The 25,589-nt window shown below is 42.2% G+C and overlaps 1 protein-coding gene across 1 annotated transcript in view; it reads right to left on the bottom strand.

The window, feature by feature from the left end:
• The window catches only part of ALMS1 (ALMS1 centrosome and basal body associated protein), a 221,054-nt gene extending 210,799 nt beyond the window's left edge, over positions 1–10,255 (bottom strand). The window contains exon 1 of the mRNA XM_031655501.1: positions 9,890–10,255. Within this exon, the coding sequence (XP_031511361.1) occupies positions 9,890–10,240 (351 nt within the window). The 5' untranslated portion in view covers positions 10,241–10,255. The remainder of the gene's footprint in view (positions 1–9,889) is intronic.
• Positions 10,256–25,589: the final 15,334 nt, after the last annotated feature.

The following is a 25,589-nucleotide window of genomic DNA, read 5'->3' as shown; positions in this document are numbered from 1 at the left end:
ACTCGGGAAGGGGGACATCACACACCGGGGCCTATCATGGGGAAGGGAGGGGGGAGGGATTGCATTGGGAGTTATACATGATGTAAATGAGGAGTTGATGGGTGCTGACGAGTTGATGGGTGCAGCACACCAACATGGCACAAGTATACATATGTAACAAACCTGCACGTTATGCACATGTACCCTAGAACTTAAAGTATAATAATAATAATAATAATTAATTAATTAATTAATTTTAAAAAACATGACATTTTTGCAGTTTTTTTTTTTTTTTTAGCTCATCAGCTATTGTTAGTGTATTTTATGTGTGGCCCAAGACAATTCTTCTAATGTGGCCCAGGGAAGCCAAAAGATTGGACACCCCTGCCCTAAGATCAGGAATAAAAAAGCATATACACTCTTACCCCTCCTATTCAATATTTTACTAAAGGTTCTAGCCAGGGCAATTAGCCATAAATAAATAAATAAAAGGCATCCAGATTGGAAAGAAAAAATAAAGCTATATATATTTGCCCTTGACATGATCTCTATCAGAAAATCATAGAGAACCCACAAATAATCTATTAGGATGAATAAACAAGTTCAGAAGAGATTCAGAAACAATATTAATACACATAAAAATCAAGTGTTTTTAAACATTTACAACGAATAACCCAAACATTCAATTAAGAAAAATAATTCCACTTACAATACCATTAAAAACAATAAAATACTTTGAATAATTTAAGAAAAAATGTGCAATTCTGAAAACTACAAAACATTATTGAAATTTAAACATCTAATTAGTTGTATGCCACATAAGAACATTTCCATCAACTACAGACCACATACATAATGGTGGTCCTATAAGATTATAATACCGGCCCGGCATGGTGGCTCACGCCTCTAATTCCAGCACTTTGGGAGGCCAAGGCGGGCAGATCACTTGAGTCAGGAGTTCAAGACCAGCCTAGGCAACATGGCAAAACCCCGTCTCCACTAAAAATACAAAAATTAGCCAGGCGTGGTGGCACACACCTGTAATCCCAGCTACTCAGGAGGCTGAGACGTGAGAATCACTTAAGACTGGGAAGCAGTGGTTACAGTGAGCCAAGATTGTGTCACTGCACTCCAGCCTGGGTGACAGAGCAAGACTCTGTCTAAAAATATATATATATTTTTTTTTTATATATATAATATATATAAATTTATATATATATATAAAATTTATGTGTTAGATACACAAATACTTACCATGGTGTTACAATTGCCTACAGTATTCAGTACTGTATCATGCTGTATAGGTTTGTAGCCTAGGAGCAAACGGGTAGACTATATAGCCTAGGTGTGTAGTAGGCTATGTCATCTAGGTTTGTGTACGTACACTATATGATGTTTGCACAACAATGAAATAGTGTAATGAAACATTTCTCAGAATGTAACCTCATCATTAATTGACACAACTATAAATGAAAAAATATCCCATGTTCATGAACCAGATGATTAGGCCAGGCACAGTGGCTCATGCCTGCAATCCCAGCACTTTGAGAGGCCAAGGCAGGTGGATCGCTTGAGGTCAGGAGTTCGAGACCAGCCTGGCCAACATTGTGAAACCCCATCTCTACCAAAAATACAAAAATAAGCCAGGCGTGGTGGTGTGCACCTGTGATCCCAGCTACTGGAGGCTGAGGCAAGAGAACTGCTTGAACCCAGGAGGCAGAGGTTTCAGTGAGCTGAGATCGCACCACTGCTCTCCAGCCTGGGCAAGATTCCATCTCAAAAAAAAAAAGGACCAGATGATTTAACATCAAGATGACAATACTCCCAAATTGATCTACAGATTCATCACAATCTCTATCAAAATATTAGCTGGCTTCTTTGTAGAAATTGACAAGCTAATCTAAAATTCATATGGAATTGCAAGAGGCTACAGAATGACTAAAATATCTTGAAAAACAGAAAATAAGTGGAGGGCTACATTTCAAAACTTACTATAAAGCAATATTAATAATCAGGCCAGTAGCGGTGAGCTCAAGCCTGTAATCCCAGCACTTTGGGAGGCGAGGCAGTAGGATCGAGGTCAGGAGATCCATCATCCTGGCTAACATGGTGAAACCCTAATACCTACTAAAAATACAAAAAAACTAGCGGAAGAGTGTGAGAGCCTGTAGTCCAGCACTGAGGGAGGCTGAGGCAGGAGAATGGCGTAAACCCGGGGAGGCCGGAGCTTTGCAGTGAGCGAGATCCGGCCACTGCGCTCAACCTGAAAGACTGAAGACTCGTGCAAAAAAAAAAAGAAAAAAAGAAAAAAAGCAATATTAATCAAAAGAGTGTCTCCTAGTCAGGCATGGTGGCTCACACCTGTAATCCCAACACATTGAGAGGCCAAGGTAGACAGACGGCTTTAACCCAATAGTTTGAGACCAGCCTGGGCAACATGGTAAGATTCCATCTCTACAAAAACTACAAAAATTAGCTAGGCATGGTGGCATGTGCCTGTAGTTCCAGCTACTTGGTAGGCGAGATAGGAGGTCCACTTGAGCCTAGGAGGTGGAGGTTGCAGTGAGCCAAGATTGCACCACTGCATGCACTCCAGCCTGGACAACAAAGAGACACCTGTCTCAGGAAAAAAAAAAAAAAAAGTGTCTCCTAGCATAAGGTGGGCATATAGATCGATGAAATAGAATTGGGAATCCAGAAATAAACCCATATATCTATGGCTAATTGATTTTCTACAAGGATAATAAGACAAATCAATGGGGAAAAGAAGAGCCTCTATAACAAATGGTGCTGCAAAAAGACAAACTGCCTATTCTTCCAAGTGGGAGCTAAATAATATGTACACCTGGAAGGAGAGTATGGAATGACAGAGAATAGAATATTGGAAGGGTGGGGAGTGTGAGAGTGGGGTGGATGAAGAGAAATTACTTAATGAGTAAACATAGGCTACTCCAGTGACGGAGTCACTAAAAGCCCTGACTTCACCACTATGCAATATATCAATGTAACAAAATTATACTTGAACTCTATAAATTTACATAAATAAAATTTAAAAAAAACACAGTGCTCGATAGTCACAAAAGAATAAAGTTTGAACCCTTTCTTCACATCATACACAAAAAGTAACTCAAAATGGATCAAAGACCTACATGTAATAGCAATACTATAAAATCTCAAAGAAAACATAGTAGGTCCTCATGACCTCATATTTGTCAAGGGACTGTATCTTGTCAATCCCTTGATTGATAAGGGATTATATATGTAATATGCACATATATAAATAATATACATAAAGAATTCTCACAATTCAATAGTAAAAACACAAATAACCCAATTAAAGAATGGGCAAAAGACCTGAATAGCTATTTCTTCAAAGAAGACGCACAAATGGCCAAGAAGCACGTGAAAAGATGCACGAACCATAAGGGAAATGCAAATCAAAACTACAAAAATGTCAGGTAATAACAAGTACTGATAAGGATGTGGAGAAAATGTAACTCTCATACACTGGTAATAGGAATGCCACTTTGGAAAACAATCTGGCAGGTCCTTAAAAAGTTAACAGAATTCCATATGTCCCAAAAATTCTACTCCTAGATATACATCCAAGAGAAAGGAATCCATATGTCCACACATACACTTATATAAGAATGTCTACAGTAGCATTATACATAATAGACAAAAAGTAGGAAAAAAAGGTCCATCAACTAATGAATGGATATACAAAGTATCACATATCCACATAATAAAATACTATTCGGCCATACAAAGTAATGAAGTGCTGATACATGCCACATCACAGGTGAATCCTGAAACCATTAAGCTAAGTGAAAGAAGTCCAGTCACAAAAAAACCACATATTATTCCACTTATATGAAATGCCCAAAATAGATAAATCTATAGACAGAAGGTAGATTAATAGTTGCATACGGGGAATGGAAGATGGGGGATATTAGCTAAAGTGTATGGGGTTTCTTTTTGAAGTGATAAAATGTTCTAAAATTGACCGTGATCATGATGGCACATATCTATGAATATACTGAAAACGGCTGAATTGTGCAGTTTAAATTAAGGGTGAATTGTACAGTATGTGAATGATATCTCAAAAAAGCTATTAAAATATTTTTAAGGAAGTCAATTAAGCACTCAACACAAGGAAATACACACACACACACCTCAAAGTAAACCTAAGGAAATAGTAAAAGATGAAAACTGAACTTTTTATTAAAATTAATTAATTTTTAATAATTAAAAAAATAAACAGCAACAGAATTAAACTTAAATCAAGAGCTGTGTCCTTGAATGAAAAATAAATAAACCCCTACCTAGTCAAATCAGGAGAAAAATAAAGCATAATTACACAAAATTGGGAGTGAGAAGTGAAAATAACCACAAAGGCAAATGAAAAAATAAAGAATACTGTGTGGCACTCCATTAAAATTAACTAGAAACCCTTACTGAAAAGAATGATTTCCTAGGAAAATTACCAAAATTAACCCAAGAAAAGAGAACATATATATACTACAACCCTGAAAGGAATCCAGAGATAGTTTAAATGGTGATATCTTTCAAACATACAAGAAAGAAAAATTCCTTTGTACTTACACTGTTCCAGAAAAACAAAAATCATCCAAGTACCTTTTATGAAAATGGCATAATATTGATGTCAAATTTGATAAATACTGGCCAAGAAAACAACAAAAAGAAAAACATTTAAAACCATTATCAAATATCTGCAAATAAAATCTAGCAGTTCCTCAAGAGAAAAGCACACTACGACTAAATAGTTTTTATCCTAGGAACACAAAACAGGATTAATATTAATAATAAAATGCATATGAATAGGTTAAAAAAATAAATTGTGCAATGTAGATAAATTTGGAGATGGGGAGCAGAAACGGAAGAGGTTCAGCCTGTGTTCTCTCCTTTGAAACTGTAACCTGCTGATGGGGGGATGTTGAACTCTGGGTGGGAGACAGAGGTTAAGAGGGAAGATGGGGAAAGAAGCTGACAGAGAGGAAACTAAAAAGATTTCCAAGCACTGTTGGGCCGGGTGCAGTGGCTCATCACGCCTGTAATCCCAGCACTTTGGGAGGCCGAGGCGTGTGGATAACCTGAGGTCAAGAGATTGAGACCATCCTGGCCAACATGGTGAAACCTCGTCTCTAATAAAAATACAAAAATTAGCTGAGCGTGGTGGCGCGCATCTGTAGTCCCAGCTACTGGGGAGGCTGAGGCAGGAGAATCACTTGAACCCGAGAGGCGGAGGTTGCAGTTAGCCAAGATCACGCCACTGCCACTCCAGCCTGGTGACAAGAGCGAGAGACTCTATCTTTAAAAAAAAAAAAAAAAAAGATTTCCAAGCACTGCTGATGACCCAATTAAAAGTTAGAGACCAAGAATTTCTAGTGATACCAACCCAGAGAACTGAATTATCTTCCCGAGCACAACTCAGAAATTCAGGTTGAGGAATTACAAGAAGTGTTTGAATGGTCTGTAGAACCAGCACAGAAACAACATGAGGCTCTGAATCACTGCCCTCTTAAAAAGACTTAGCTGTAAGACTGGTCATATTTTGCTTCAAATTTAAACAGTATCATAGCTTAACTCAGTCTCAGTAACAGGACTACAAACTTAATCACTGCCTTACATAACACCACTATAACTCCCTTATTATCTAGTGAGATATGAGAGTAAATTGAGTAACAAAATTTTGTCATTTAACTTGAGAGTAAACTGGATGAAATTAATGTTTCCTATTATTTGATCTCATCCTCTAAATACACAGCATTAGATGTTACACAACACATATAAAAATTTCATAGTTCATAAATTTCTAGCAAGAAACATACTAAGCATTTTCTCCTTAAAACACTTTCCAACCTATGCCAGTAAGTTTCAATATGCCAGTGAACTAAAGGAAAACGTATCTGAATACTCATTGTATCATCGTAAATCTACCTTTAACACAGAAAACCACCTATATATTCTATATATTATCATATATTCTCTCAGGTAAATAAGAAAATACCTAATTTCTCTCAGGGGAAAGAAAAAACTGTGGGGAGGAAAAAAATACTCTGGACTCTCAGAAGTAAGATTTTCTATTACCCATAGATAGCTCACTATTAGCGGCCAGGCACAGTGGCTCCTCTAATCCCAACACTTTGGGAGGCTGAGGCAGGCAGATCACAGGTCAGGAGTTCAAGACCAGCCTAGCCAACATGGTGAAAGTCCATCTCTACTAAAAATACAAAAATTAGCCAGGCATGGTGGTGGATGCCTGTAATCCCAGCTACTTGGGAGGCTGAGGCAGGAGAACTGCTTGAACCTGGGAGGCAGAGATTACAGTGAGCCAAGATCGTGATGCTGCACTCCAGCCTGGGTGACAGAGCAAGACTTCATCTCGGGAGGGAAAAAAAAAGATAGCTCATTATTAAACAGGATAATTTTCTCACATTGGCTGTATGTAAAAGAGGGTTAGCTTAAAAATTCCTCCTCTAGGTCCCTATCTCTCACCATATGCAAAGATTAACTCAAGATGGATTAAAGACTTAAATATAAGGCCCAAAACTATAATAATCCTAAAGAATACTTAGGAAAAAAGTTTATGATTAAGACCTAAAAAGCAAATGCAACAAAAATAGAAACAGACAAATGGAACTTAATTAAACTGAAGAGCTTCTGCACAGCAAAATAAACTACCAACAGAGTAAACAGACAACCTACAGGATGGGAGAAAATATCTGCAAACTATGCATCTGACAAAGGTCTAATATCCAGCATCTATCTATAAGGAACTCAAACAAATCAACATGAAAAAAAAAAAACAACCTACTAAAAATCGGGCAAAAGATTGAACAGACACTTCTCAAAAGAAGACATACGAGCGGCCAAAAAACATGAAAAAAATGCTCAACATCACTAAGCATCAGAGAAATGCAAATTAAAATCACAATGAGATACCATTCACACCAGTCAGAATGGCTATTATTAAAAAGTCAAAAAACAGATGTTGGCAAGGATGAGAAGAAAAGGGAACAGGTATACACTGTTGTTGGAAATGTAAGCTGTTCAACTCCTATGGAAAGCAGTATGGAGGTTTCTTGAAGAATTCAAAACAACTACCATTTGACCCAGTAATCCTACTACTGGATATCTATCCAAAAGAAAATAAATCATTTCATCAAAAAGACATCTGAGCCAGGCACAGTGGCTACAACTGTAGTCCCAGCACTTTGGGAAGCCAAGGCTGAGTATCACTTGAGCCCAGGTGTTCTAGACCAGCTAGACTCCATTAAAAAAAAAAAAAAAAGTCTGTGCTCATATGTTTATCACAGCACCGTTCACAACAGCAAAGTCATGAAATCAACCTAAGTGTCCATCAACAACTGAATGGATAAAGAAAATGTAGTATGTATTAATATACATCATTGAATATTATGCAGCCATAAACAGAATGAAATCCTGTTCTTTGCAGCAATATGAATGGAGCCTGAAGGCTATTTATCAAGTGAAATAATTCAGAAACAGAAAATCAAATACCACATGCTCTCACTGATAAGACAAGTGGGTACAATGCATATACAGAGACATAAAGATAGAATGGGTACAATAAGTACACACAGACATAAAGATGAAAATAAACAGACACTGGGGGCTCCAGAAGGAGGAGAAAAGGGATAAAAAATTACCTATCAGGTACAATGTTCACTATTTGGGTGAGAGATTCACTAGAAGTCCAAACCTAACCATTACACAGTATATCCATGTTAATTACGCGCATATGTACCCCCAAATCTAAAATTAAATTAAATTAAAATTTTGTTTAAAAAACTCCTCCTCTAGGCTTCAAGATAAAGATTTGAATATTAGTAGTTATTCAAGCAAGAAGTCACAGGACAAAATAAAAGTTAGGAGACCTAGTCAACAAGTATGGCTTTAATTATGGTTTCTATGTAGATGACTTACAACTTGGAATCTCTAGCCCTGACTTCTCCTTCAGTCTTCAAAACCAAACTCATAATCTTAAGATCCACCCAACCAATTCCAACATCCACTCACGGCCACCACCCCCACCATAAATCTGGCCATATCTTAATATTGGCACAACCATTCAAACAATAACACCTGGCTACTTCACCTTTCACATCCCATCTGTTATTAAGTATGATAATTTTGCCTCTTAAATATCTCTCAAATCAGTCCACTTTTCCCTGTATTCACCAACACTTTCCTATTCCAAAATTTCATCATCTTTTGCCTGGCAATGCTGCAATGGTCTCCTAATTTATGCCCTTGACCTACGACTACTGCTCCCCATCCCACCTTGCTGTCACAGCTGTTCTGTACTCTGCTATACACCTGATCTTTCTGAAACACCTATCTTATCATACATCTCCTCCTTTCAAATATTTTTACCAACTTTCCAAAGCTCCAGAGATAAAGCCCCTAAATCCTTGGCATAGCACACAAAGCCTTGCAGTCTGTGCTCAAACCACATTGGCTTCTGGGTCCTGGAAAATGCCATGCTCTCTCTCACCAACAGTACCTTTTCATGTGTTTTTCCCTCAACTAGAGGGCTCTTTCCCTCCCCTTTGCCTGATTAACCTTAAACTGTCTTCAGATGTCAGCTCTAGCATAACCTCCTCAAGGCTTTCCCAGCTTCACTGACAAGGCCAGATTATCTTACTTTATGCTTTCATAGAATATTAGCACATACTAGCTTTACTTTTATTTATATGATCATCTGAAATCTGTCTGCCTCCCTGTCTAGACCATGAACACGAGGAAGGCAGAGACCAAAAATGTCTGGGTTCACCAAGGTTTCCTTAGCACCCAGCACAATGTGTGGCACATGGTGAATCCTAATAATACATGTTCAATGAATTAAGTACCCGCTGGAATATTCACCAGACAAAACAACTACTGTTCATTAGCGACAAAACTCTACATCTTCACTGTCTGTGATGATGGAACTGTTCCATTATCTGCTCCGTCCAATATGGTAGCCACTAGCCTAGTGTGGTTGCTGAATATTTGAAAAGTGCTAAGAACAGACGCATGGAATTTTTCATTTTATTTATTTTTAACTCTTATTCAAAACTATAATAGTTTTCTCTTTAATTAAGATGTAAAAAGCCACACGTGGCTAGTGGCTACTGTACTGAACAGGGCAGGTCTTGCTCCTCGAAAAGCAGTAAGTTAAAAAAGAGGGTAAGGGCAGTAAATAAATTGGAGAGTTATTTTCAGAATGATCTTCGGGGGGCCTACCATGAAATCGGCTTTCTTCATTGTGCATTATCTGCGCTTTCTAGTTTTCCAGACTGTTGGGAGCCACATCACAAGCCTCTAGCATTCCAAGCCCCTCCTATCGGCTGGGGAACCCCTTTATTGCTACAAATGATTGTCCAGAGGAGGAAAACCTGCGGGAAGCCTCTCCAGACTAAGTGATCGCGCGGTGTACATTATCCACACTGCTCCCTCAGGGCAGTCCTGCAATTCAGTCAAGCTAATCTGTTCACTGTCTCCCCAACAAGATGCTCCCCAGGCAACCACTCGCTCCGCTCCTACACCGCCTTTTCCCTCCTTCAGGGCTCGACACACCCGCGGTCCTCTCTCAGCGTTTCTCACCCCCACTCACGGGGAATGCAGACTCCCCTGAACGTCTGTGGGAGTTCAAAAGGCCCAAGACCCACCGAGGGGGAGGAAACGAGCAGTCTTTGCCACAAAGCCTTGGAGACGCGGAGCAGCCTGCGGGCACCTAGGCTGGAGTCGAGGCCGCCTACTAGCCTCAGCCGCGCGCGTTTTCTCCGTCAAGCTGCGTGACCGGCGGAAGGGCGGAGCGCTCGGGACCCAGCCTCCACCCTCCACTCGCCGCGGCTCCACACTCCTGCCCGGTCCGCCTCACCTTCTCCAGGGAGGTACGCTCGCCCTCCGAGTAGCGGTGCCTCGGAGGCGATGGCAGAGGCAAAATCCTGCCGGGGTGCGCCTGCAGCCAGGCCTTGGCCTCCTCGTCCTCCTCGTCCTCCTCGTCGTCTGTACTTTCCAGATGCTGGTGCCCGTAGTGAGAGTCGGAGTCCAACTCCCGCCCAGCCTCTTCCTGCACCTCCTCCACCACCACGACGTCGTCCAAGTTCGTCGCCGCCGCCGCTGCCTCCGCCGCAGCCGCTGTAGCCTCCTCCTCCTTCTCCTCCTCCTCCTCCTCCTCCTCCTCCTCCTCCTCCAGCTCGCCCGGCCATGGCAGATCCTCGGGCTCCATGTTGGTGTCTCGCTCTGGGCGGCAGAGGAGGAGGAGGGAGGGGGGAGGGAGGGGAAGGGGAGAGACCTGACTGGCGGTTGTGGCCCAGCGTAGGCGCAGTGCCGCCCGCCTGGGCGGGGCCGGGAGACCGCGCGCGCGTTGCTAGGGACGCCGCGCGGGGCCCGGCGGGAAGGCCCCAGGGCGGAGATTTGCGACAGGCGACGCCGCCGCCTCGCCGCCGTCACCGGCCGGGACCTTGCGAACTGTACTGTAAGCTCACAATAAACCGGGACTGGGTGCTTCGCGGCGGCGCAGAGGGCCCCGCGCGAGGACAGTGTAGTTCTCGGCTGGGGTGGAGTTTTAGCCCCTGCACAGAGAAGAGATCAAACTCTAGGACGTACCGGTTATAATCACACATGCAAATTATAAAGTTTTAAAGGTTGAGTACCTCCTAACGTGTCAGGCTATATGGTGGGCGCTTCAACGTAACCGTGGAAAAGTGTCACGGGTTGTTAGATTAAGAACTGGGCACTGGCATCAGAAAGATCGGAGTGTGAATCCTGGCATCACCGCTTAAAGCGATGTGACTTTGTGTCTCCAAAACGATGATAATAGGCCATCGCATAGGATGGGTGTGATAATTAAAGGAAATAATGTGAAGGACTTAGTGATAAGTTGGTTATTGTACAATAACTCATTAGATACTCACGGTTCTGTGAGACAAGTATTACTATTTCATGTATGAAGAATCTGAGGCTCAAAAAATTAATTTGCCCAAAGTTTCTTACCTAGTAAGTGGCTGACTCAGCCTGCCATCCCAGGCCCTCTGTTAGTGTAGGAATTGCCCTGGCCTAGACCAACCAGCTGATAAAGGGTAACAGCGCAAATATTTATACGGATAGTACATATGTTTTGGTGGTTCGACAATGATTTTGGAGTTCTTTAAAAACAAAGATTTCCTGACCGCTTCAGGAACCTCTACAAAATGAATGGCAAATTAAAGTATCTTGAGATGCCATGTAACCAAACACCACCTGTACCCCAATAACCTATGGAGAAAATTTTTAAATTAAAATTTTAAAAATAATAATAATAATCTTGAGATGCTTCACTGTTACCTAAGGAAATACCCATAATTAAAGTGGAGTCCAGCAAAAAGTCTTCATAGTATTACCCACAATAGAAGACATACATTGATAATGATGCTGAACCAATGTTGGTGGGGCAATTTTAGGGTTATTGCCAAGGAGGTATGTCTTACCTACCTGTCAATGACCCAATCCTGGCAAAACTATAAAGGTAGAATAAGAACTGGTGCCCAGTCTTGGAGTTCTGTTGAACACTTCTAAATGGACTATGAGTACATTAGCGTTATTATTTATTCTTAAGGGGTTTAGGGGTTCTCCTTGCTGGAGACCTAGTACTATAATGGTAGAAAAAAATTGCTTAATTTTGTATTTCTGAATGTGAAATCTCAATTTTTATCTCCAGTAAGAGGACACACATTTCACTGATATTAAATAACTCTGTAAAGTTTTACCTTTTTAGAAACTCCACTATCTTTTTGCATCCACAAATTTCAGGAAAGATAAAGAGAACTAATAGAATTCTCAAAAATAGTTTTCAAAGCTCTCTAATTTCCAAAGCCCAGAGTACTTCTATTTGCCTTCATGACAACAGGTCAATCCATTCTAAGACCCATAAGTTATCTCCTGAGTTAATAACAGGCTTCCTCATGTATTTGCGAATTACTTCCAATACTAGATACTACTAATATAAGCTGCTGTCACTAATTGCTGCAGGGGACTTATAAGAGAACTCCTGCTTTATCAACAGCAGATAGAAGCTGCATTCTTAAAGCACCCACCTAAGCAGCCTCTGAAGTTAGAGATCTGGTCTTCTGAAAAAGCATTAGTAAACAATTTCCCTTGAGCCTCAATGCAAAAAAAAAAAAAAAATGTCAGGTACTGTCAACAACTGATCCTTGGATTCCTATTACACAACTAAAAAGACATGCATCCTTTTCTCCTGGCGACCGGACATTCCATTCTGTTGGAAGACCTCAAACTGAAGATTCTTGGGACTTCCCCAGAAGCTGCTGACTGCAGAAATGGGTGGTTTATACCCAAGACAATAGGACAAGATTAATTTTCTGATTCTTTGGCATCTTTTACCCTACCACTAATCTTGCTTATTGCATTTTGACACCCTTGATTAACTAACAAATTGACTTCTCAGGGAGATAACCCTTATCTTCATCCTGTTACTTTTGACTCCCTATATTCTGCTACTTAAAATAAACAATAATTAGCCAGGTGCAGTGGGTCATACCTGTAATTCCAGCACTTTAGAAAGCCAAGGTGGGAAGATCACTTGAGACCAGGAGCCTAACTAACCTAGGCAATGTAGCAAGAGCCCCATCTCTACAAACAATAAAAAATTAGCTGGGCATGGTGGCATGTACCTGGAGTCCCAGCTACTCAGGAGGCTGAGGCAAGAGAATCCTGGGAGCCCAGGAGTCCAAGACTGCAGTGAACTGTGATCATGCCAGTGGGCAATAAAGCGAAACCCAATCTCTGTAAAAAAAAGAAAGAAAAAGGAAGAAAGGAAGGAGAAGAAAGAAAAGAAAGAAGGAAAAGGAAAGAAAGAAGGAAAGGAAGGGAAAGAAAAAAGGCAGAAAAGAAACACTTCTCTCTGGAGTGTTTTTATCAAACCATAGCTACTGCTCTTAAGGAATTGTTGACAAAATTTAATAGATGTGCTTTCATAGACTTCATCAAGTAGATTTTCTTCTGTAGGTCACTTCTGGTACTTAAGCATTCCTCACAAAATTCATCCCAAACTTCAGTCTCATAAAAATTGGACCTTGACCTACACTTCAACAGAATGTTTCCCTGAAGTCATTATAATCCTATGAGAAAAACCTACCCCTTCAGGAATAGAAACTAATATTGGGGCTATTCTTGAAACACTACTCAGGTCGTTCTCTTCCAAAACATTCCAGCCTGCTTTGGAGAAACCTGTTTAACTTCATCCAAGAAATCTGCTTATCTTGAGGGAAAGAAAGTTGGCTTGTCCCTGATGTGCTAAATAGCCATTATCCTCCCAATACAGTCTGTACTCCCCTAGGGTACTACTTCCTTATGGGAATATCTGGCTTGCACACTAACCTATTCTTTATATTGAAGCTAACTGTTAGAGACCCTCCAGTGCTTAAAATTACCACCCCTCCAGTAGACTATGTTTCTCTGAGAAGAACACCCAGAAACCAACCAAATGAAGCAAGCACAGAATCACAGACTACTTGGGATAACTCCCAGGAGGGATAACCGGCTCACTTTTCATGGGTATTCTGTGAATGAAATTCCCACAACAAAGGTAATACAACAAAAAAGAGGTCCAAAAGGGGTCTCTGACCTTAGCAGACCCCATCGATGGCAAAACTTCTGCTATAGCAGCTCAGAAAACCACTTAAATTTGAAGTCCTTAGCCAGAGTTTTCATGGATAATCATATAACCCTTGATTTCTTCTTAGCTGGCCAAGAAGGAGTTTGTATTTAGCAGCACTTGTCGCCATAGTCACATACTTCAGGGCCGGTAGAGCATACTACAGAGCCAGTAGAACATGAGTAAACTGAAAAGAGAAAAGCCTCCTGGCTCCCTAAAAACAGACTCAGCTGGATTCTGGGGCATGTGTTCATTGCCAGGACTTCATAATTTGGGCCTCTGGCTTCAAGACTTTTTACAAAGATGGATAATCATTTTGTTTCTGGTAATTACTTCTTTTGCACTTGGTCGATGTATCCTGTCCACAGCCCTAGTTTCTGCACAGCCATTGTCATATTGTATGATTCAACAAATCCTACAACAGAAAGTGTAATTAACCCAACTACAGACCACATCCTCCAGATCAGCATAAATTTAGCAATAGTGAAAATCTGAATACCATAGATTAATGGTCCTGTGGCCTGACTTTGTCTGCCCTTGACCAAATGGAGGACTCAGAAAATAAATCTAGGGTGCCAGGGAACTGATCTGACACAGGTAACTAAGCCTCAGTGTTGTCACAAGCTGGCCTGGCATTCACCATCATCCCTCAGTATTCTCCTATTGAGCATAAACAATCTCACAGAACACCAACATCACACAAGGTCTTTCTGTGACTGAAGAAACAAGACATGACAAGACCAGTTCATAATCTTGCCTAAGCACATACAAAAACAACGTTACTGTGAAAATCAAACACCTCCCTTTTCCAGTTAATTTGATTGCTGCTTTTTAAAATCAATTATAACTCTACCATCACTGTGGTGTTTTTTTTTTTTTTTTTTCACTGTCACCTAGGCTGGAGTGCAGTGGCACGATCATGGCTTACTGCAGCCTCGACTTTGTCGGCTCCAGTGATCCTCTCACCTCAGCCTCCTGAGTAGCTGGAACCACAGGCGCGTGCCACCATGCTCAGCTAATTTTTTTTTTTTTTTTTCGGTAGAGATGGAGTTTCGCCATGGTCCCCAGGCTGGTCCTGAACTCCTGGGCTCAAGCAATCCACCCGCCTTGGCCTCCCAAAGTGCTGGGGTTACAGGCATGAGCCACTGTGCCAAGCCCATCACTGTATTCTTTTCTTCTAGATAAAATTTGTTAAGATGCCCAATCATGGAATTACTCCCTCGTCTTGACAGCATCCAATTCACAGAAAAGCAATGGCCTTTTAAACTTTCCCCCTAAAATCACCTAACACAAGGCAAATCCTATTAACTCCTAATAACATCCCGATACGGAGGTATCTCATGATCTCCCGTGGTGTGTGTTCTCCCTTGTTGCAATGAATAGTGAAACCAACACTTTGTTGCTAGAGAACATTGACACGTTAAACTAAAGGAAGCAATTACGTAAGTTCTAGTTTTACGCTAGTTTTTATTTTTATCTTTTTTTAGGCATAAGGTCTTACTATGTTGCCCAGGCTGGACCCAAACTCTTAGGCTGAAGCAATCCTCCCACCTCAGCCTCTTGTGTAGCTGGGACTACAGGCACATGCCTACACACAGCTTGCCAGTTTTAAACTTCCCATGAGGGGAATGCGTTCCTAGTTACCAGAATCCTGGTTTCCGTCCTGAAGCACAGTACCTCCTGATCAAAGGTTTACTGAGTACTTTCTAGGTTCCAGGCACTGTGCTAGGAAACAGGAATGTTGTCTGCTGGTACCAACCTACTATGGCCAAGCAAGTGCTCCTGGCAATGTTTCCCTCTAGTAGCAGCAGGTATTAAGATGCTGCTGCCAAAAGGAGCTGAGGGTCCTGAGAATGGGAAAAGATAGGTGGAGGCCCATATGGAGCATGAGACCTACCCATATACTTTGAACAGAGGATCCTATACCTGGGACTCATGGTGCAGGTTCCTGGCTATCAATCCCCATAGCAGGACTGCACCAGATGAGTGCATAAAAACGCCAGACAACTCAAAATGGAGCAGATTCCCGCTGCCCCACATCTAACTTACCCACAGGCCCAAGAGAATGCTCAGACTGGACTTGGCCTTCTCATGGTGCAGCCCTTTCTTCATCTAGGAGCCAAAAGGCAATGAAAGAAGGAGCAATTATGCCCTCCTTTCCTCCTCCTACATCCATTGTTATTGCTGCCACCTTCTCCTCCTCCTCCTTTTGCTTCTCTTCCTCCCATCCTTGTCTTTCTTCTTCTTTTCTCTCTTTGTTTCTGGATAAACAAAGATGATAGGCGAAAAAACCTGTCAATTATAGAAAAAATATCTTAACTGAGGTTTGAGAAGGCAAGCATAAGACAAAGGGCAGACATCAGGAAAAAGTGAAGGAACTGGTCATTAAAACCATAAAACACTGTAGCATGTGCACACTGCTACAGAGTCTGCATTTGCTATGTTCTCATGTATCCCCCATTGCTCACGCTTTTATTTGATTAAGTTTCCTGATCAAATGTCAGAGGTCTTCTCTGACCATCCAGTCTAAGATATGAAACAGCAGGCATACCCCACATACTCCATCATTCTGCAACCCATGACTCTGCTTTATTCTTACACCTATTATTAGCTGACATTACATATGTTTGTCTACATTCTGTCTCCACCCACTAGAATGTAAGTGTCATGAAAGCAGGGAGCTTGTCTTTTTCACTTTAGCTGTAACACCTGGAATAATGCCTGATATATAGTTGCCCTCAATGTTCAGTGAATAAATACATAAATGCCCTTTTGGTACTCCTCTCACAAAAGAGATTTAAAGAGAAAAAGAGGCATTCTTCCCGATTTTACCTTAAATGTCTGGAAAATCCAGGCAGTTTGAGGGCTCGAAGACTTTGGTGGTGGTGCCCAGAGATTTCCCAAGGCAGCTTGGACATCCACAGAAGAACATAAGGTCTGTCAGGCAAGAGCAGAAACACCTATAGAGGCTAATGGAGGAATTAGTGCTTCAGAGATAAAACCACACAGGAGAAACCGCAGTTGTGCCCAGCAGAGGCCAGTGTACCTGCGGGAGAGGCTGTCCACTGCTGGAGTGGTGACATTGCCCATCACCCATCATGTGACTGTTGGCTGGGCTGCTTGGGGACATTCTGTATGATGGACTGTGTTAAGGACTGGATGTTTGGGTTGCCTCAAAACTCATGTTGGCCAGGCACAGTGGCTCACACCTGTAATCTCAACACTTTGGGAGGCTGAGGTGGGTGGATCACCTGAGGTCAAGAGTACAAGACCAGCCTGGCCAACATGGCGAAACCCCATCTCTACTAAAAACACAAAAATTAGCCAGATGTGGTGGCGTGCACCTGTAATCCCAGCTGCTGGGGGGCTGAGGTAGGAGAATTGCTTGAACCCGGGAGGCGGAGGTTACAGTGAGCAGAGATCGCACCGCTGCACTCCAGCCTGAGCAACAGAGCAACACTCCATTTCAAAAACAAAACAAAAGAAAAACCTCATATGTGGAAGGCCTAACCCCCAGTGTAATGGTATTTGTAGGTGGGACCTTTTTGAGATAATTAGATATAGATGAGGTCATAAAGGTAGAGTCCCAATGATGGGATTAGTGCCCTTTTAAGAAGAGGAGAGAGAAATTGCTCTTTCTTTACCATGTAAAGACACAGCAAGAGGGTAGCCATCTACAAGCCAGGAAGGGGGCCCTCGCCAGACACTGAGTCTGCTAGTGCCCTGATCTTATACTTCCCAGCCTCCAGAGCTATGAGAAATAAATGTTTAAGCCACCCAGTCTAAGGTATTTTGTTATGGCAGCCTATGTTGACTACAACAAACTGACAACTCCCAGAAATACCTAAAGGCAGGTCTGACATTCATCTGGTGTGCATGAATGCTGTTCTGGTTGTTAAAATACTGAGATACGGCCGGGCGCAGTGGCTCACGCCTGTAATCCCAGCACTTTGGGAGGCCGAGGCGGGCGGATCACAAGGTCAGGAGATCGAGACCATCCTGGCTAACTCGGTGAAACCCCATCTCTACTAAAAATACAAAAAATTAGCCGGACGTGGTGGCGGGCGCCTGTAGTCCCAGCTACTCGGGAGGCTGAGACAGGAGAATGGCGTGAACTCGGGAGGCAGAGCTTGCAGTGAGCCGAGATCGTGCCACTGCACTCCAGCCTGGACGACAAAGCAAGACTCCGTCTCAAAAAAAAAAAAAAAAAAAAAAAAAACTGAGATACTTTCATATTCATTGGTAAATAGCCAATGCCCCAAGCACCCTTCCCCCTTCACCCCCATTACCTTCTGCTACCCAGACCTCCCCAGGATCCAAAAACTAAAGGATTAATGCCTGGTACAGCTTGAGCCCCTGTTTTGATTGGTCCATGCACTTCTCATTCCAGGTGCTAAATATTTTTAATATCACCACTACCTGGAGTAAAGGAGAAATGAGGCCCTATTTGAAGAAGAACCAGAGCCAATGAACTGGAAGATTACTTTTTTTTTTTTTTTTTTTTTTTGAGATGGAGTCTCGCTTTGTCACCCAGGCTGGAGTGCAGTAGTGTGATCTCAGCTCACTGCACCCTCCACCTCCCAGGTTCAAGCGATTTTCCTGCTCTGCCTCCTGAGTAGCTGGGATTACAAGTGTACACCACCACCCCAGGATGATTTTTGTGTTTTTAGTAGAGACGGAGTTTCACTATGTTGGCCAGGCTGGTCTCAAACTCCTGACCTCATGATCTGCCCACCTGAGCCTCCCAAAGTGCTAGGATTAAAGGCATGAGCCACCACGCCCAGCCAAGAGGTTACTATTAACGTAGACTTACCTGAAGCCAGAATGCAGGTTCTGGTGACATTTTTTAATTTGTAAAAACATTATGGTCTGGGCGCTGTGGCTCACGCCTGTAATCCCAACACTGTGGGAGGCCCAGGCGGGTGGATCACCTGAGGTCAGGCATTTGAGACCAGCCTGGCCAACATGGCAAAACCCTTCCTCTACTAAAAATACAAAAATTAGCCGGGCATGGTGGCAGGTGCCTATAATCCCAGCTACTTGGGAGGCTGAGACAGGAGAATTGCTTGAACCCGGCAGGCAGAGGTTGCAGTGAACAGAGATTGTGCCATTGCATTCCAGTTTGGGCAACAGAAAAAGACTGCGTCTAAAAAATAAAAAATAAAAAAAAAATTATGAAACTCCAGCTTGCTGGAGCTGTGCTAAGGGCAACAACCCAGGGAAGGAGTCTCTGAGGACCCTTGAACATGGACCAGCATGGCAGTGACAGGAGTCATCAAATTGAGCCTACTACCTGTGAAAGATGAAGCTCAGGGGGCCACTGGGAACTGCAGAGTCAGCTGGCTGTCTCTTATCAAAAGATTCTGCTTTCAAACAAATGCCTTGAAGGTTCAGGATTTTTTTTTTTAATGGGAAAAGAGAGTGTAGGGGTAAATAACCTGAGAAAGTCAGGTTCCAACAGCTATCCAGGTTACATCTCTCCATAACCCCTTTCCAATCCTAAGGCTCTACCTTGTCACCATGGCAGGTCCAGGTCTGTCCTAAGTCTCCAGTGGCATTTACTTGTGAAAATAAACAAAGACTAATCAAATGAGAACAAGCAAAGGATATTTATTCTGAACTTGCTATAGCAAGGGAGTCAGCACTGTTTTGTGTTTTGGCAGACTCAAAGGCAGGCAGAGGAGTGGGAAAATCTTATAGTGAAGAAGAAAGGAAGGCTTCAGGTGTGCCCTGATTGGAGGCCGTTGGCATAGGAAACTGTTGGAGGGCTAACTGGAAACTGGGCATCTTACAGGAGTTGTTAGGGGGGAATATCTGGTTTTCTCTGGTTAGTCCTAAGTTGCAAGCAAAGACAAAAATTAGGGAAGCTGTCAAGTTATTAAAGTCCTAGCCATTTGGGGCTGATTATTATAAGGATTACTGTTTGGCTTCTTAGATTGTTATTAGAGATAGCAATCTGGCTTCCTACAAGTCTGCCATAGCAGGCTAGCTTCCTGGACTGGTTATTGTAGATATGGGTTGATTTCCTGGGAAGATTACCACTGGTTGTGGGTCAAAGTTCTGCTTTTTAAAAATAGAGACAGGATCTTGCTCTGTTACCCAGGCTGGACTGCAGTGGCATGATCGTAGCTCACTGCAGCCCCAAACCTCAAGCAATCCTCCCACCTTGACCTCCCAAAGGGCTGAGATTAAAAGCATGAGCCACCACATGCAGCTAAGGATGCTATTCTTATATATGATCTGGCTGTTACTAGTTTGTATATTCAGTCAAATATACAAATACTCAACAAATATTTATTAAGTAGCTACTAAATTCCAGTCACTTTGCCAGATGCTAGAGTAACAGAAATTAAATGACATCTTCCCTGCTTTCAGGATTTACAGTCTCATGGGGAGACATAGACAGAGTTGCCCCTTAGAAATCAGTAACCAGGTTTGCTTACTCTGGATTCCTAGAATATCTCCCTGGAGGCAACCCCGGGAATATTTTTCATGAAGCCAGTAATAAAATTATTTTCTTAGTCTGTTCAGACCGTTATAACAAAATAGCATAGACTAGGTAGCTTATAAATGACAGATGTTTATTTCTCACAGTTCTGGAAGCTGGGAAGTCCAAGATCAAGGTACCAGCAGATTCAGTGTCTAACAAGGGCCAGCTTCTTCATAGACAGTCATCTTCTCACTCTACTCTTACATGGCGAGGGAGGGAGGGAACTCTCTTAGGCTTTTTAAAATAAGGGCACTAATCACTTTCTGATACAATCACCTTGGAGTTAGGATTTCAACATATGAATTTTGGAGGAACACAAATATTCAGACCATAGTAATTATGAATTGAGGAATTTCAGCAATCCTTATAATAAAAATATCTTATGCCTGGTTATTAAAATGTCACTTTAATTGCTGCTGTTCTCTATAGTGTATGAACCAAGATTGGGATTGGTTGATACGGCACAGCCATTACTGTCATTGAATGAATTGTTTACCTGAGGTTCCTGCTGTGATTGGATGCAGGAATGACTTTATACCAAGATAATTCTTCACCAAGGTATAAAGTTACGTATAGGTAGGGTAGTAATTAGATCAGCTGGTGCAGACAATCCCAGTGTCTACATCTGAAAATACTTAAGCCATCCAGTAGCTCTTATATTGCAAGTGGACAGTCTGAATGCCAAACTGATGTCTCCTGAGGCATAGCCTTCCAGAGAGTAAACAGGAATCATTCTTAAAACACATCATCCTTTAAACAAATAGTTGTGTTTCTGAATTACACCAATATGTCACTATATCTTTTAACCCATCCTCTTTAGAAACCAAAGCACACAATGATGTGGAGGAGGACTCTGGTAGAGGAAGGGAGGTCAGAGTAAGGAGGTTGCAACCTCAGATGATGAGTGACAGGATGTGGATAGTGGCATGGACAAGAAAGATGAAAACACAAACTGAAAAGAAACTGCCAGAGAGATAGGAAGAGAACACACAAAGAGTGGTATTAAGTGTCTTAAGTCTATTTTGTGCTGCTATAACAGAATACCACAGACTAGGTTATTTATAAAGAAAAGAGATTTATTTTGTTCACTTTTGTAGAGGCTGGGAAGTCCAAGAGCATAGTGCTAGCACCTGGTGAGGGTCATCCCAAAGAGGATGCACGGAAGGCAGAGGCAAGTGCATGAGGCAGAGAGAGGAAATTAGGCTGAACTCATTGTTTTATCAGAAAGCCACTCCCAAGATAACTAACCCACTCCTACAATAATGGCATTAATCCATTCGTGAGGTTCTGGAAGCTGGGAAGCCCAAGATCAAGGCACTGGCAGTTTCAGTGTCTAATGAGGGCCTACTTCCTCATAGATAGCCATCTTCTCACTCCACTCTTACATGGCAGAAGGAGTGATGGTGAAGCTTCAAGGTCTCACCTCTTAATACTGTTATTTTTTATGTGTAAGAGATCTGAATATGTTAGTATGCTGAGGAGACAGACCCAAAGGAAGGAAAGAGATTGAAGGTAGAAAACAGGGAGAATTAATAAAAGCAGAGAAAATGATGAATGATACAGGTGGAGGGATTACTCTTAAATGGGAGAAGTCTGTGGCTTTCTCATACAGCAGAAAAAAGATAGGAGCCAGGCCACAAGCATCTCTCACCTGGACCACTGCCACTCTCTCTGTTGGTCTCCTGCTTTCTACTCTTGCCCTTACAACCCATTCTCCATTCAGTGACCTAAGTGAGCTCTCAGAATATATATGGATTCATCCTCTGCTGTTACTTAAATATCCTCCAATGCTCCCTGTTATGTTCAGAATAAACTCTAAATTCCTTAGCTTCCCCTGTGTGCTTGGCCTCTGACCACTTCTCCACCCTAATTCAGCACTTCTCTCCCTCTTGCTCAATAACCCTAGTCTCATTGGCCTCCTTTCTGTTTTTCAAAGCTGAGACCTTCCCTGCCTCAAGACTTTGCACTTGATCCCCCAGGCTTGAACATTTTTCTTTCAGCTATTCTCTGAGCTCATAATTCAGACTTCAGCTTAACTTATCTCATGTAAGCTGCCCCTAGTTACTCATCATGATATTCTCTTCATAGCACATTCAGCACCCTGGATTCATTTAACTTTTTTTTTTTTTAGAATGTCTGTTTTTTTCCACTAGAATATAAGCCACAAGGGGATCTTCATTCTTCTTCTTCTTCTTTTTTTTTTTTTTTTTTTTTAACCAAATTATCCCTGATGGCTGGCATATTATCAGAATTCAGAAAATATGTTTTAAATGAATGAATAAGTTGGTAAAAGTGATGAAGGTAGCCAGAGGATTGATCCAAGATCAGGAGTTGCAGAACAAGTACAATAGCAGGACCAAGAGCAAGAGAAGAGTTAAAGTGATTTAATAGGGAGTCTGGAATAGACATCTGTAATATTTTTAGTTGCTCTTCTCATTTCCCATTGAATAGCACTACTGGGATACAGTGCTCCCTGACCCACTACAGAGGGGTCATCCCTCTACCTGTCACCTAACAGCCAAGGTGGGGACACGTGACCTAGATTCACCCATTTGGATATTCCCATCTGTCTGGGGCCAGTAGCATTGGCATCGCCTGGGAGCCTTAGAAATGCAGAATCTCAGGGCCCACCCAGATGTACTGAATCTGCATTTTAACAAGATCCCACATGATTCATACATATTAAAGTGTGAAAAGCACTGGCTTAGAACACATTCATACTGGTGTAGTTGAGAGTCCAGCAGTGGCAACAGCAAAAGGAGCAAGGAGACATATCCTTATCAACTAGTTCTTATGGCATGCTTAGTCGTGTGTCCTGCTCCCTGCCCATCCTTGGTTCTGCCAGGACTACTTGGTCCACCAGCTACTCACACAATGCTGTATAATAAACAATCATAAAATCTTAGGAACCTATAATAAAAAGCATTGTTTCTTGCTCATACACAAGCCAGTTACCTGGGGATATCTGTTTCAGGCTGCAGTATACAAGCTGGCTGGGATATCTTTACCAGTCTTTCATTCTTCTGGGACTAGCAGGTTACCCAGAGAATGCTTCTTTTATGATGGAGATCAGAAGATCTCAGGATGGGTGGAAACACGAATGCCTCTAAGGCTACAGGCATACTGTCTTTTCCTCCAATGCTTCAATGTCCAAAGAAAATCACGTGGGAAAATCCAGCACCATATTTCTCCCATGGAGGTTGATGGAGGATGGGAAATAAATATTTACCGAATGACAAACCTAACACATGCCACCCCTTTTCCAAGCCTGTTTTCCAACTTTCCCACTGGTTCTTGAAACCCCTTAATATGCTTTCAGTAAGTTCCTTTTCTGCTGAAGTTAGCCAGAGTCAGTTTCTATCACTTGAACTCTAAAACTCTCACTGATTCACAGGAGGAAGTCCAGGTCAAATAAGGAAGGAGGTAGAGCCCAGGGATGCAGCTGTCAGACCTTGGAGAAGGAGCACTTGGAGACTAGAGTGCACAAGATGGCTCAAAAGGGATTAAGGATGAATGGAGAGATGGGAGATTTTGACCAGAGACTAAAATACTGGAGTTGAAATGGCTCAAGGTATGGCTACAGGAATGAGTTTCTGAAACAAGTCTCCCATGTGGTTATGAAAACTCTTAGGATTCTCCAGCAATACACACCAATAGGCTATATAGATATAGATATATGGATTTATGAGAGGAGATTTACTAGAATTGGCTCATGTGCTTATGGAGGCTGATGAGTTCCACAACAGACCACCTCCATGTTGGAGACCCTGGGATGCTGGTAGCATAGCTCAGTCCAAGTCCAAAGGCCTCAGAACCAGGGAAGCTGATGGTATACCTCTCAGTCTGAGGTGTAAGATCTGAGTGAGATCCTGGAGGACTGCTGGTATAAGTTCTGGAGTCCAAAGGCTGGAAAACCTGGAGTTCTGTTGTCCAGGGACAGGAGTGGAAGAGTGTATCCCCGCTCAAGCAGATAGATAGATACATTAGCCTTTCCTCTGTTTTTGTTCTCTCAGGACCCCTGGCCAATTAGATGGTACTTGCCCACATTGAGGGCAGATCTTCTTCACCTAGTCTACTGAGATTCATACTTTAATCATTTCTGGAAACAACCTCACAGATAGACCCCCAAAATAATGCTTTACCAATTTTCTAGGCATTCCTTAATCTACTCAAGGTGACACCTAAGATTAACCATCACAGATGGGGATGAAGTCTGGATTAGCAAGGTGAGTCAAATGCCACATTCTACCTGCACACTATACAGATAAGTGACAGAAGGGTCATATGGTTATCAAAGGGACAGGAGGGAAGAGAAGAGTAAGGTTTTTTGAATGCTGGGCACTATAATGGGTATTTTACAATCATCACTTCCTGTAATCTTCACAAAAATTGTCCAATGTATTTTACAGGTGAGGAAACCAAGGCTCATATTAAGTGAAATAATTTGCCCAATGTAACCCAGCCAGTAAAAGGGGGTGCAGTAGAGATTCAAGTCCAGTCTGACTACAAAGTCTGTGCATCTTCCCATTAAACCATACAGTGTAAAAGCTTCCAGTGGGTCAGTGGGAGCAGGCAAGTCTAAGTGTTGGTTCTGTTGTATAAGAAGAAGAACATGGGAGCATGTCAACCCGCCCTGCAGAGGTTGCAAGGACATTTGTGTCCTCAGGGGCAAGATAGGTGTCAGTTAAGGATGGGATGAGGTGAAAGGCTATTTAGGCAGGGAAGTTTGCCTACAATTGCAACACAGGTTTGGAGAAGGGAAGTCACCAGTGGAAGATAAGCCCAAGAGAAAGACTTGCAGAAATAGGGAGATGAAAGCCCTACAGTGAGAGAAAATGGGGGGAGCTTGCATTTTTATATGCTGAAGATGAAGAAATGTAGAGGCATGGAACTGGTTTGCATCAAAGACCAAGACCATTCTCTACAGGGGAGCAAGAGTGATCCCACTAAATCATTAAACAGAGCATTTTGTCTCTATTCAAAATGCTACAAGGGTTTTCAACCACAATCACAATAAAATCCAGAGTCCTAACCAAAGCCTACAGGAGCCTACATGATCTGGTTTCCATTGTAATACCTCCAGATCCAAACTCCTACTCATGCCCCTTGCTTACACCACTCCAGTCATTCTGGCTTCCTCACTGTTCCTCAACGTGTAGAGCACACTGCCACCTCAGGGCCCTTGCGTGGGCTGTTCTCACTGCCTGGAACACAGTCCAGAGTCTCTGCCCTACTAGAGGCCTTCTGTGATAACCCAACATCCCCACACCCTTGCCCATGTTTTATTTTTCTTCTTAGCACACTTATTACCACCCAAATTTATTTATTTAGTTATTGTTTGTCTCGCTTCCCACCATGAGAACCCAAGCTCCATGAGAAGCAATTTTTGTCTGTTTGTTTGTTTTAGAAAATGATGTTTATTTTCCACCAGAC

The sequence above is a fragment of the Papio anubis genome, chromosome 14 (genome assembly GCF_008728515.1).
Source record: "Papio anubis isolate 15944 chromosome 14, Panubis1.0, whole genome shotgun sequence".
NCBI classification, from domain to species: Eukaryota; Metazoa; Chordata; class Mammalia; order Primates; family Cercopithecidae; genus Papio; species Papio anubis.
The sequence above is the reverse complement of the archived record's forward strand: the minus strand, read 5'-3'. Positions and strand labels throughout refer to the sequence as shown.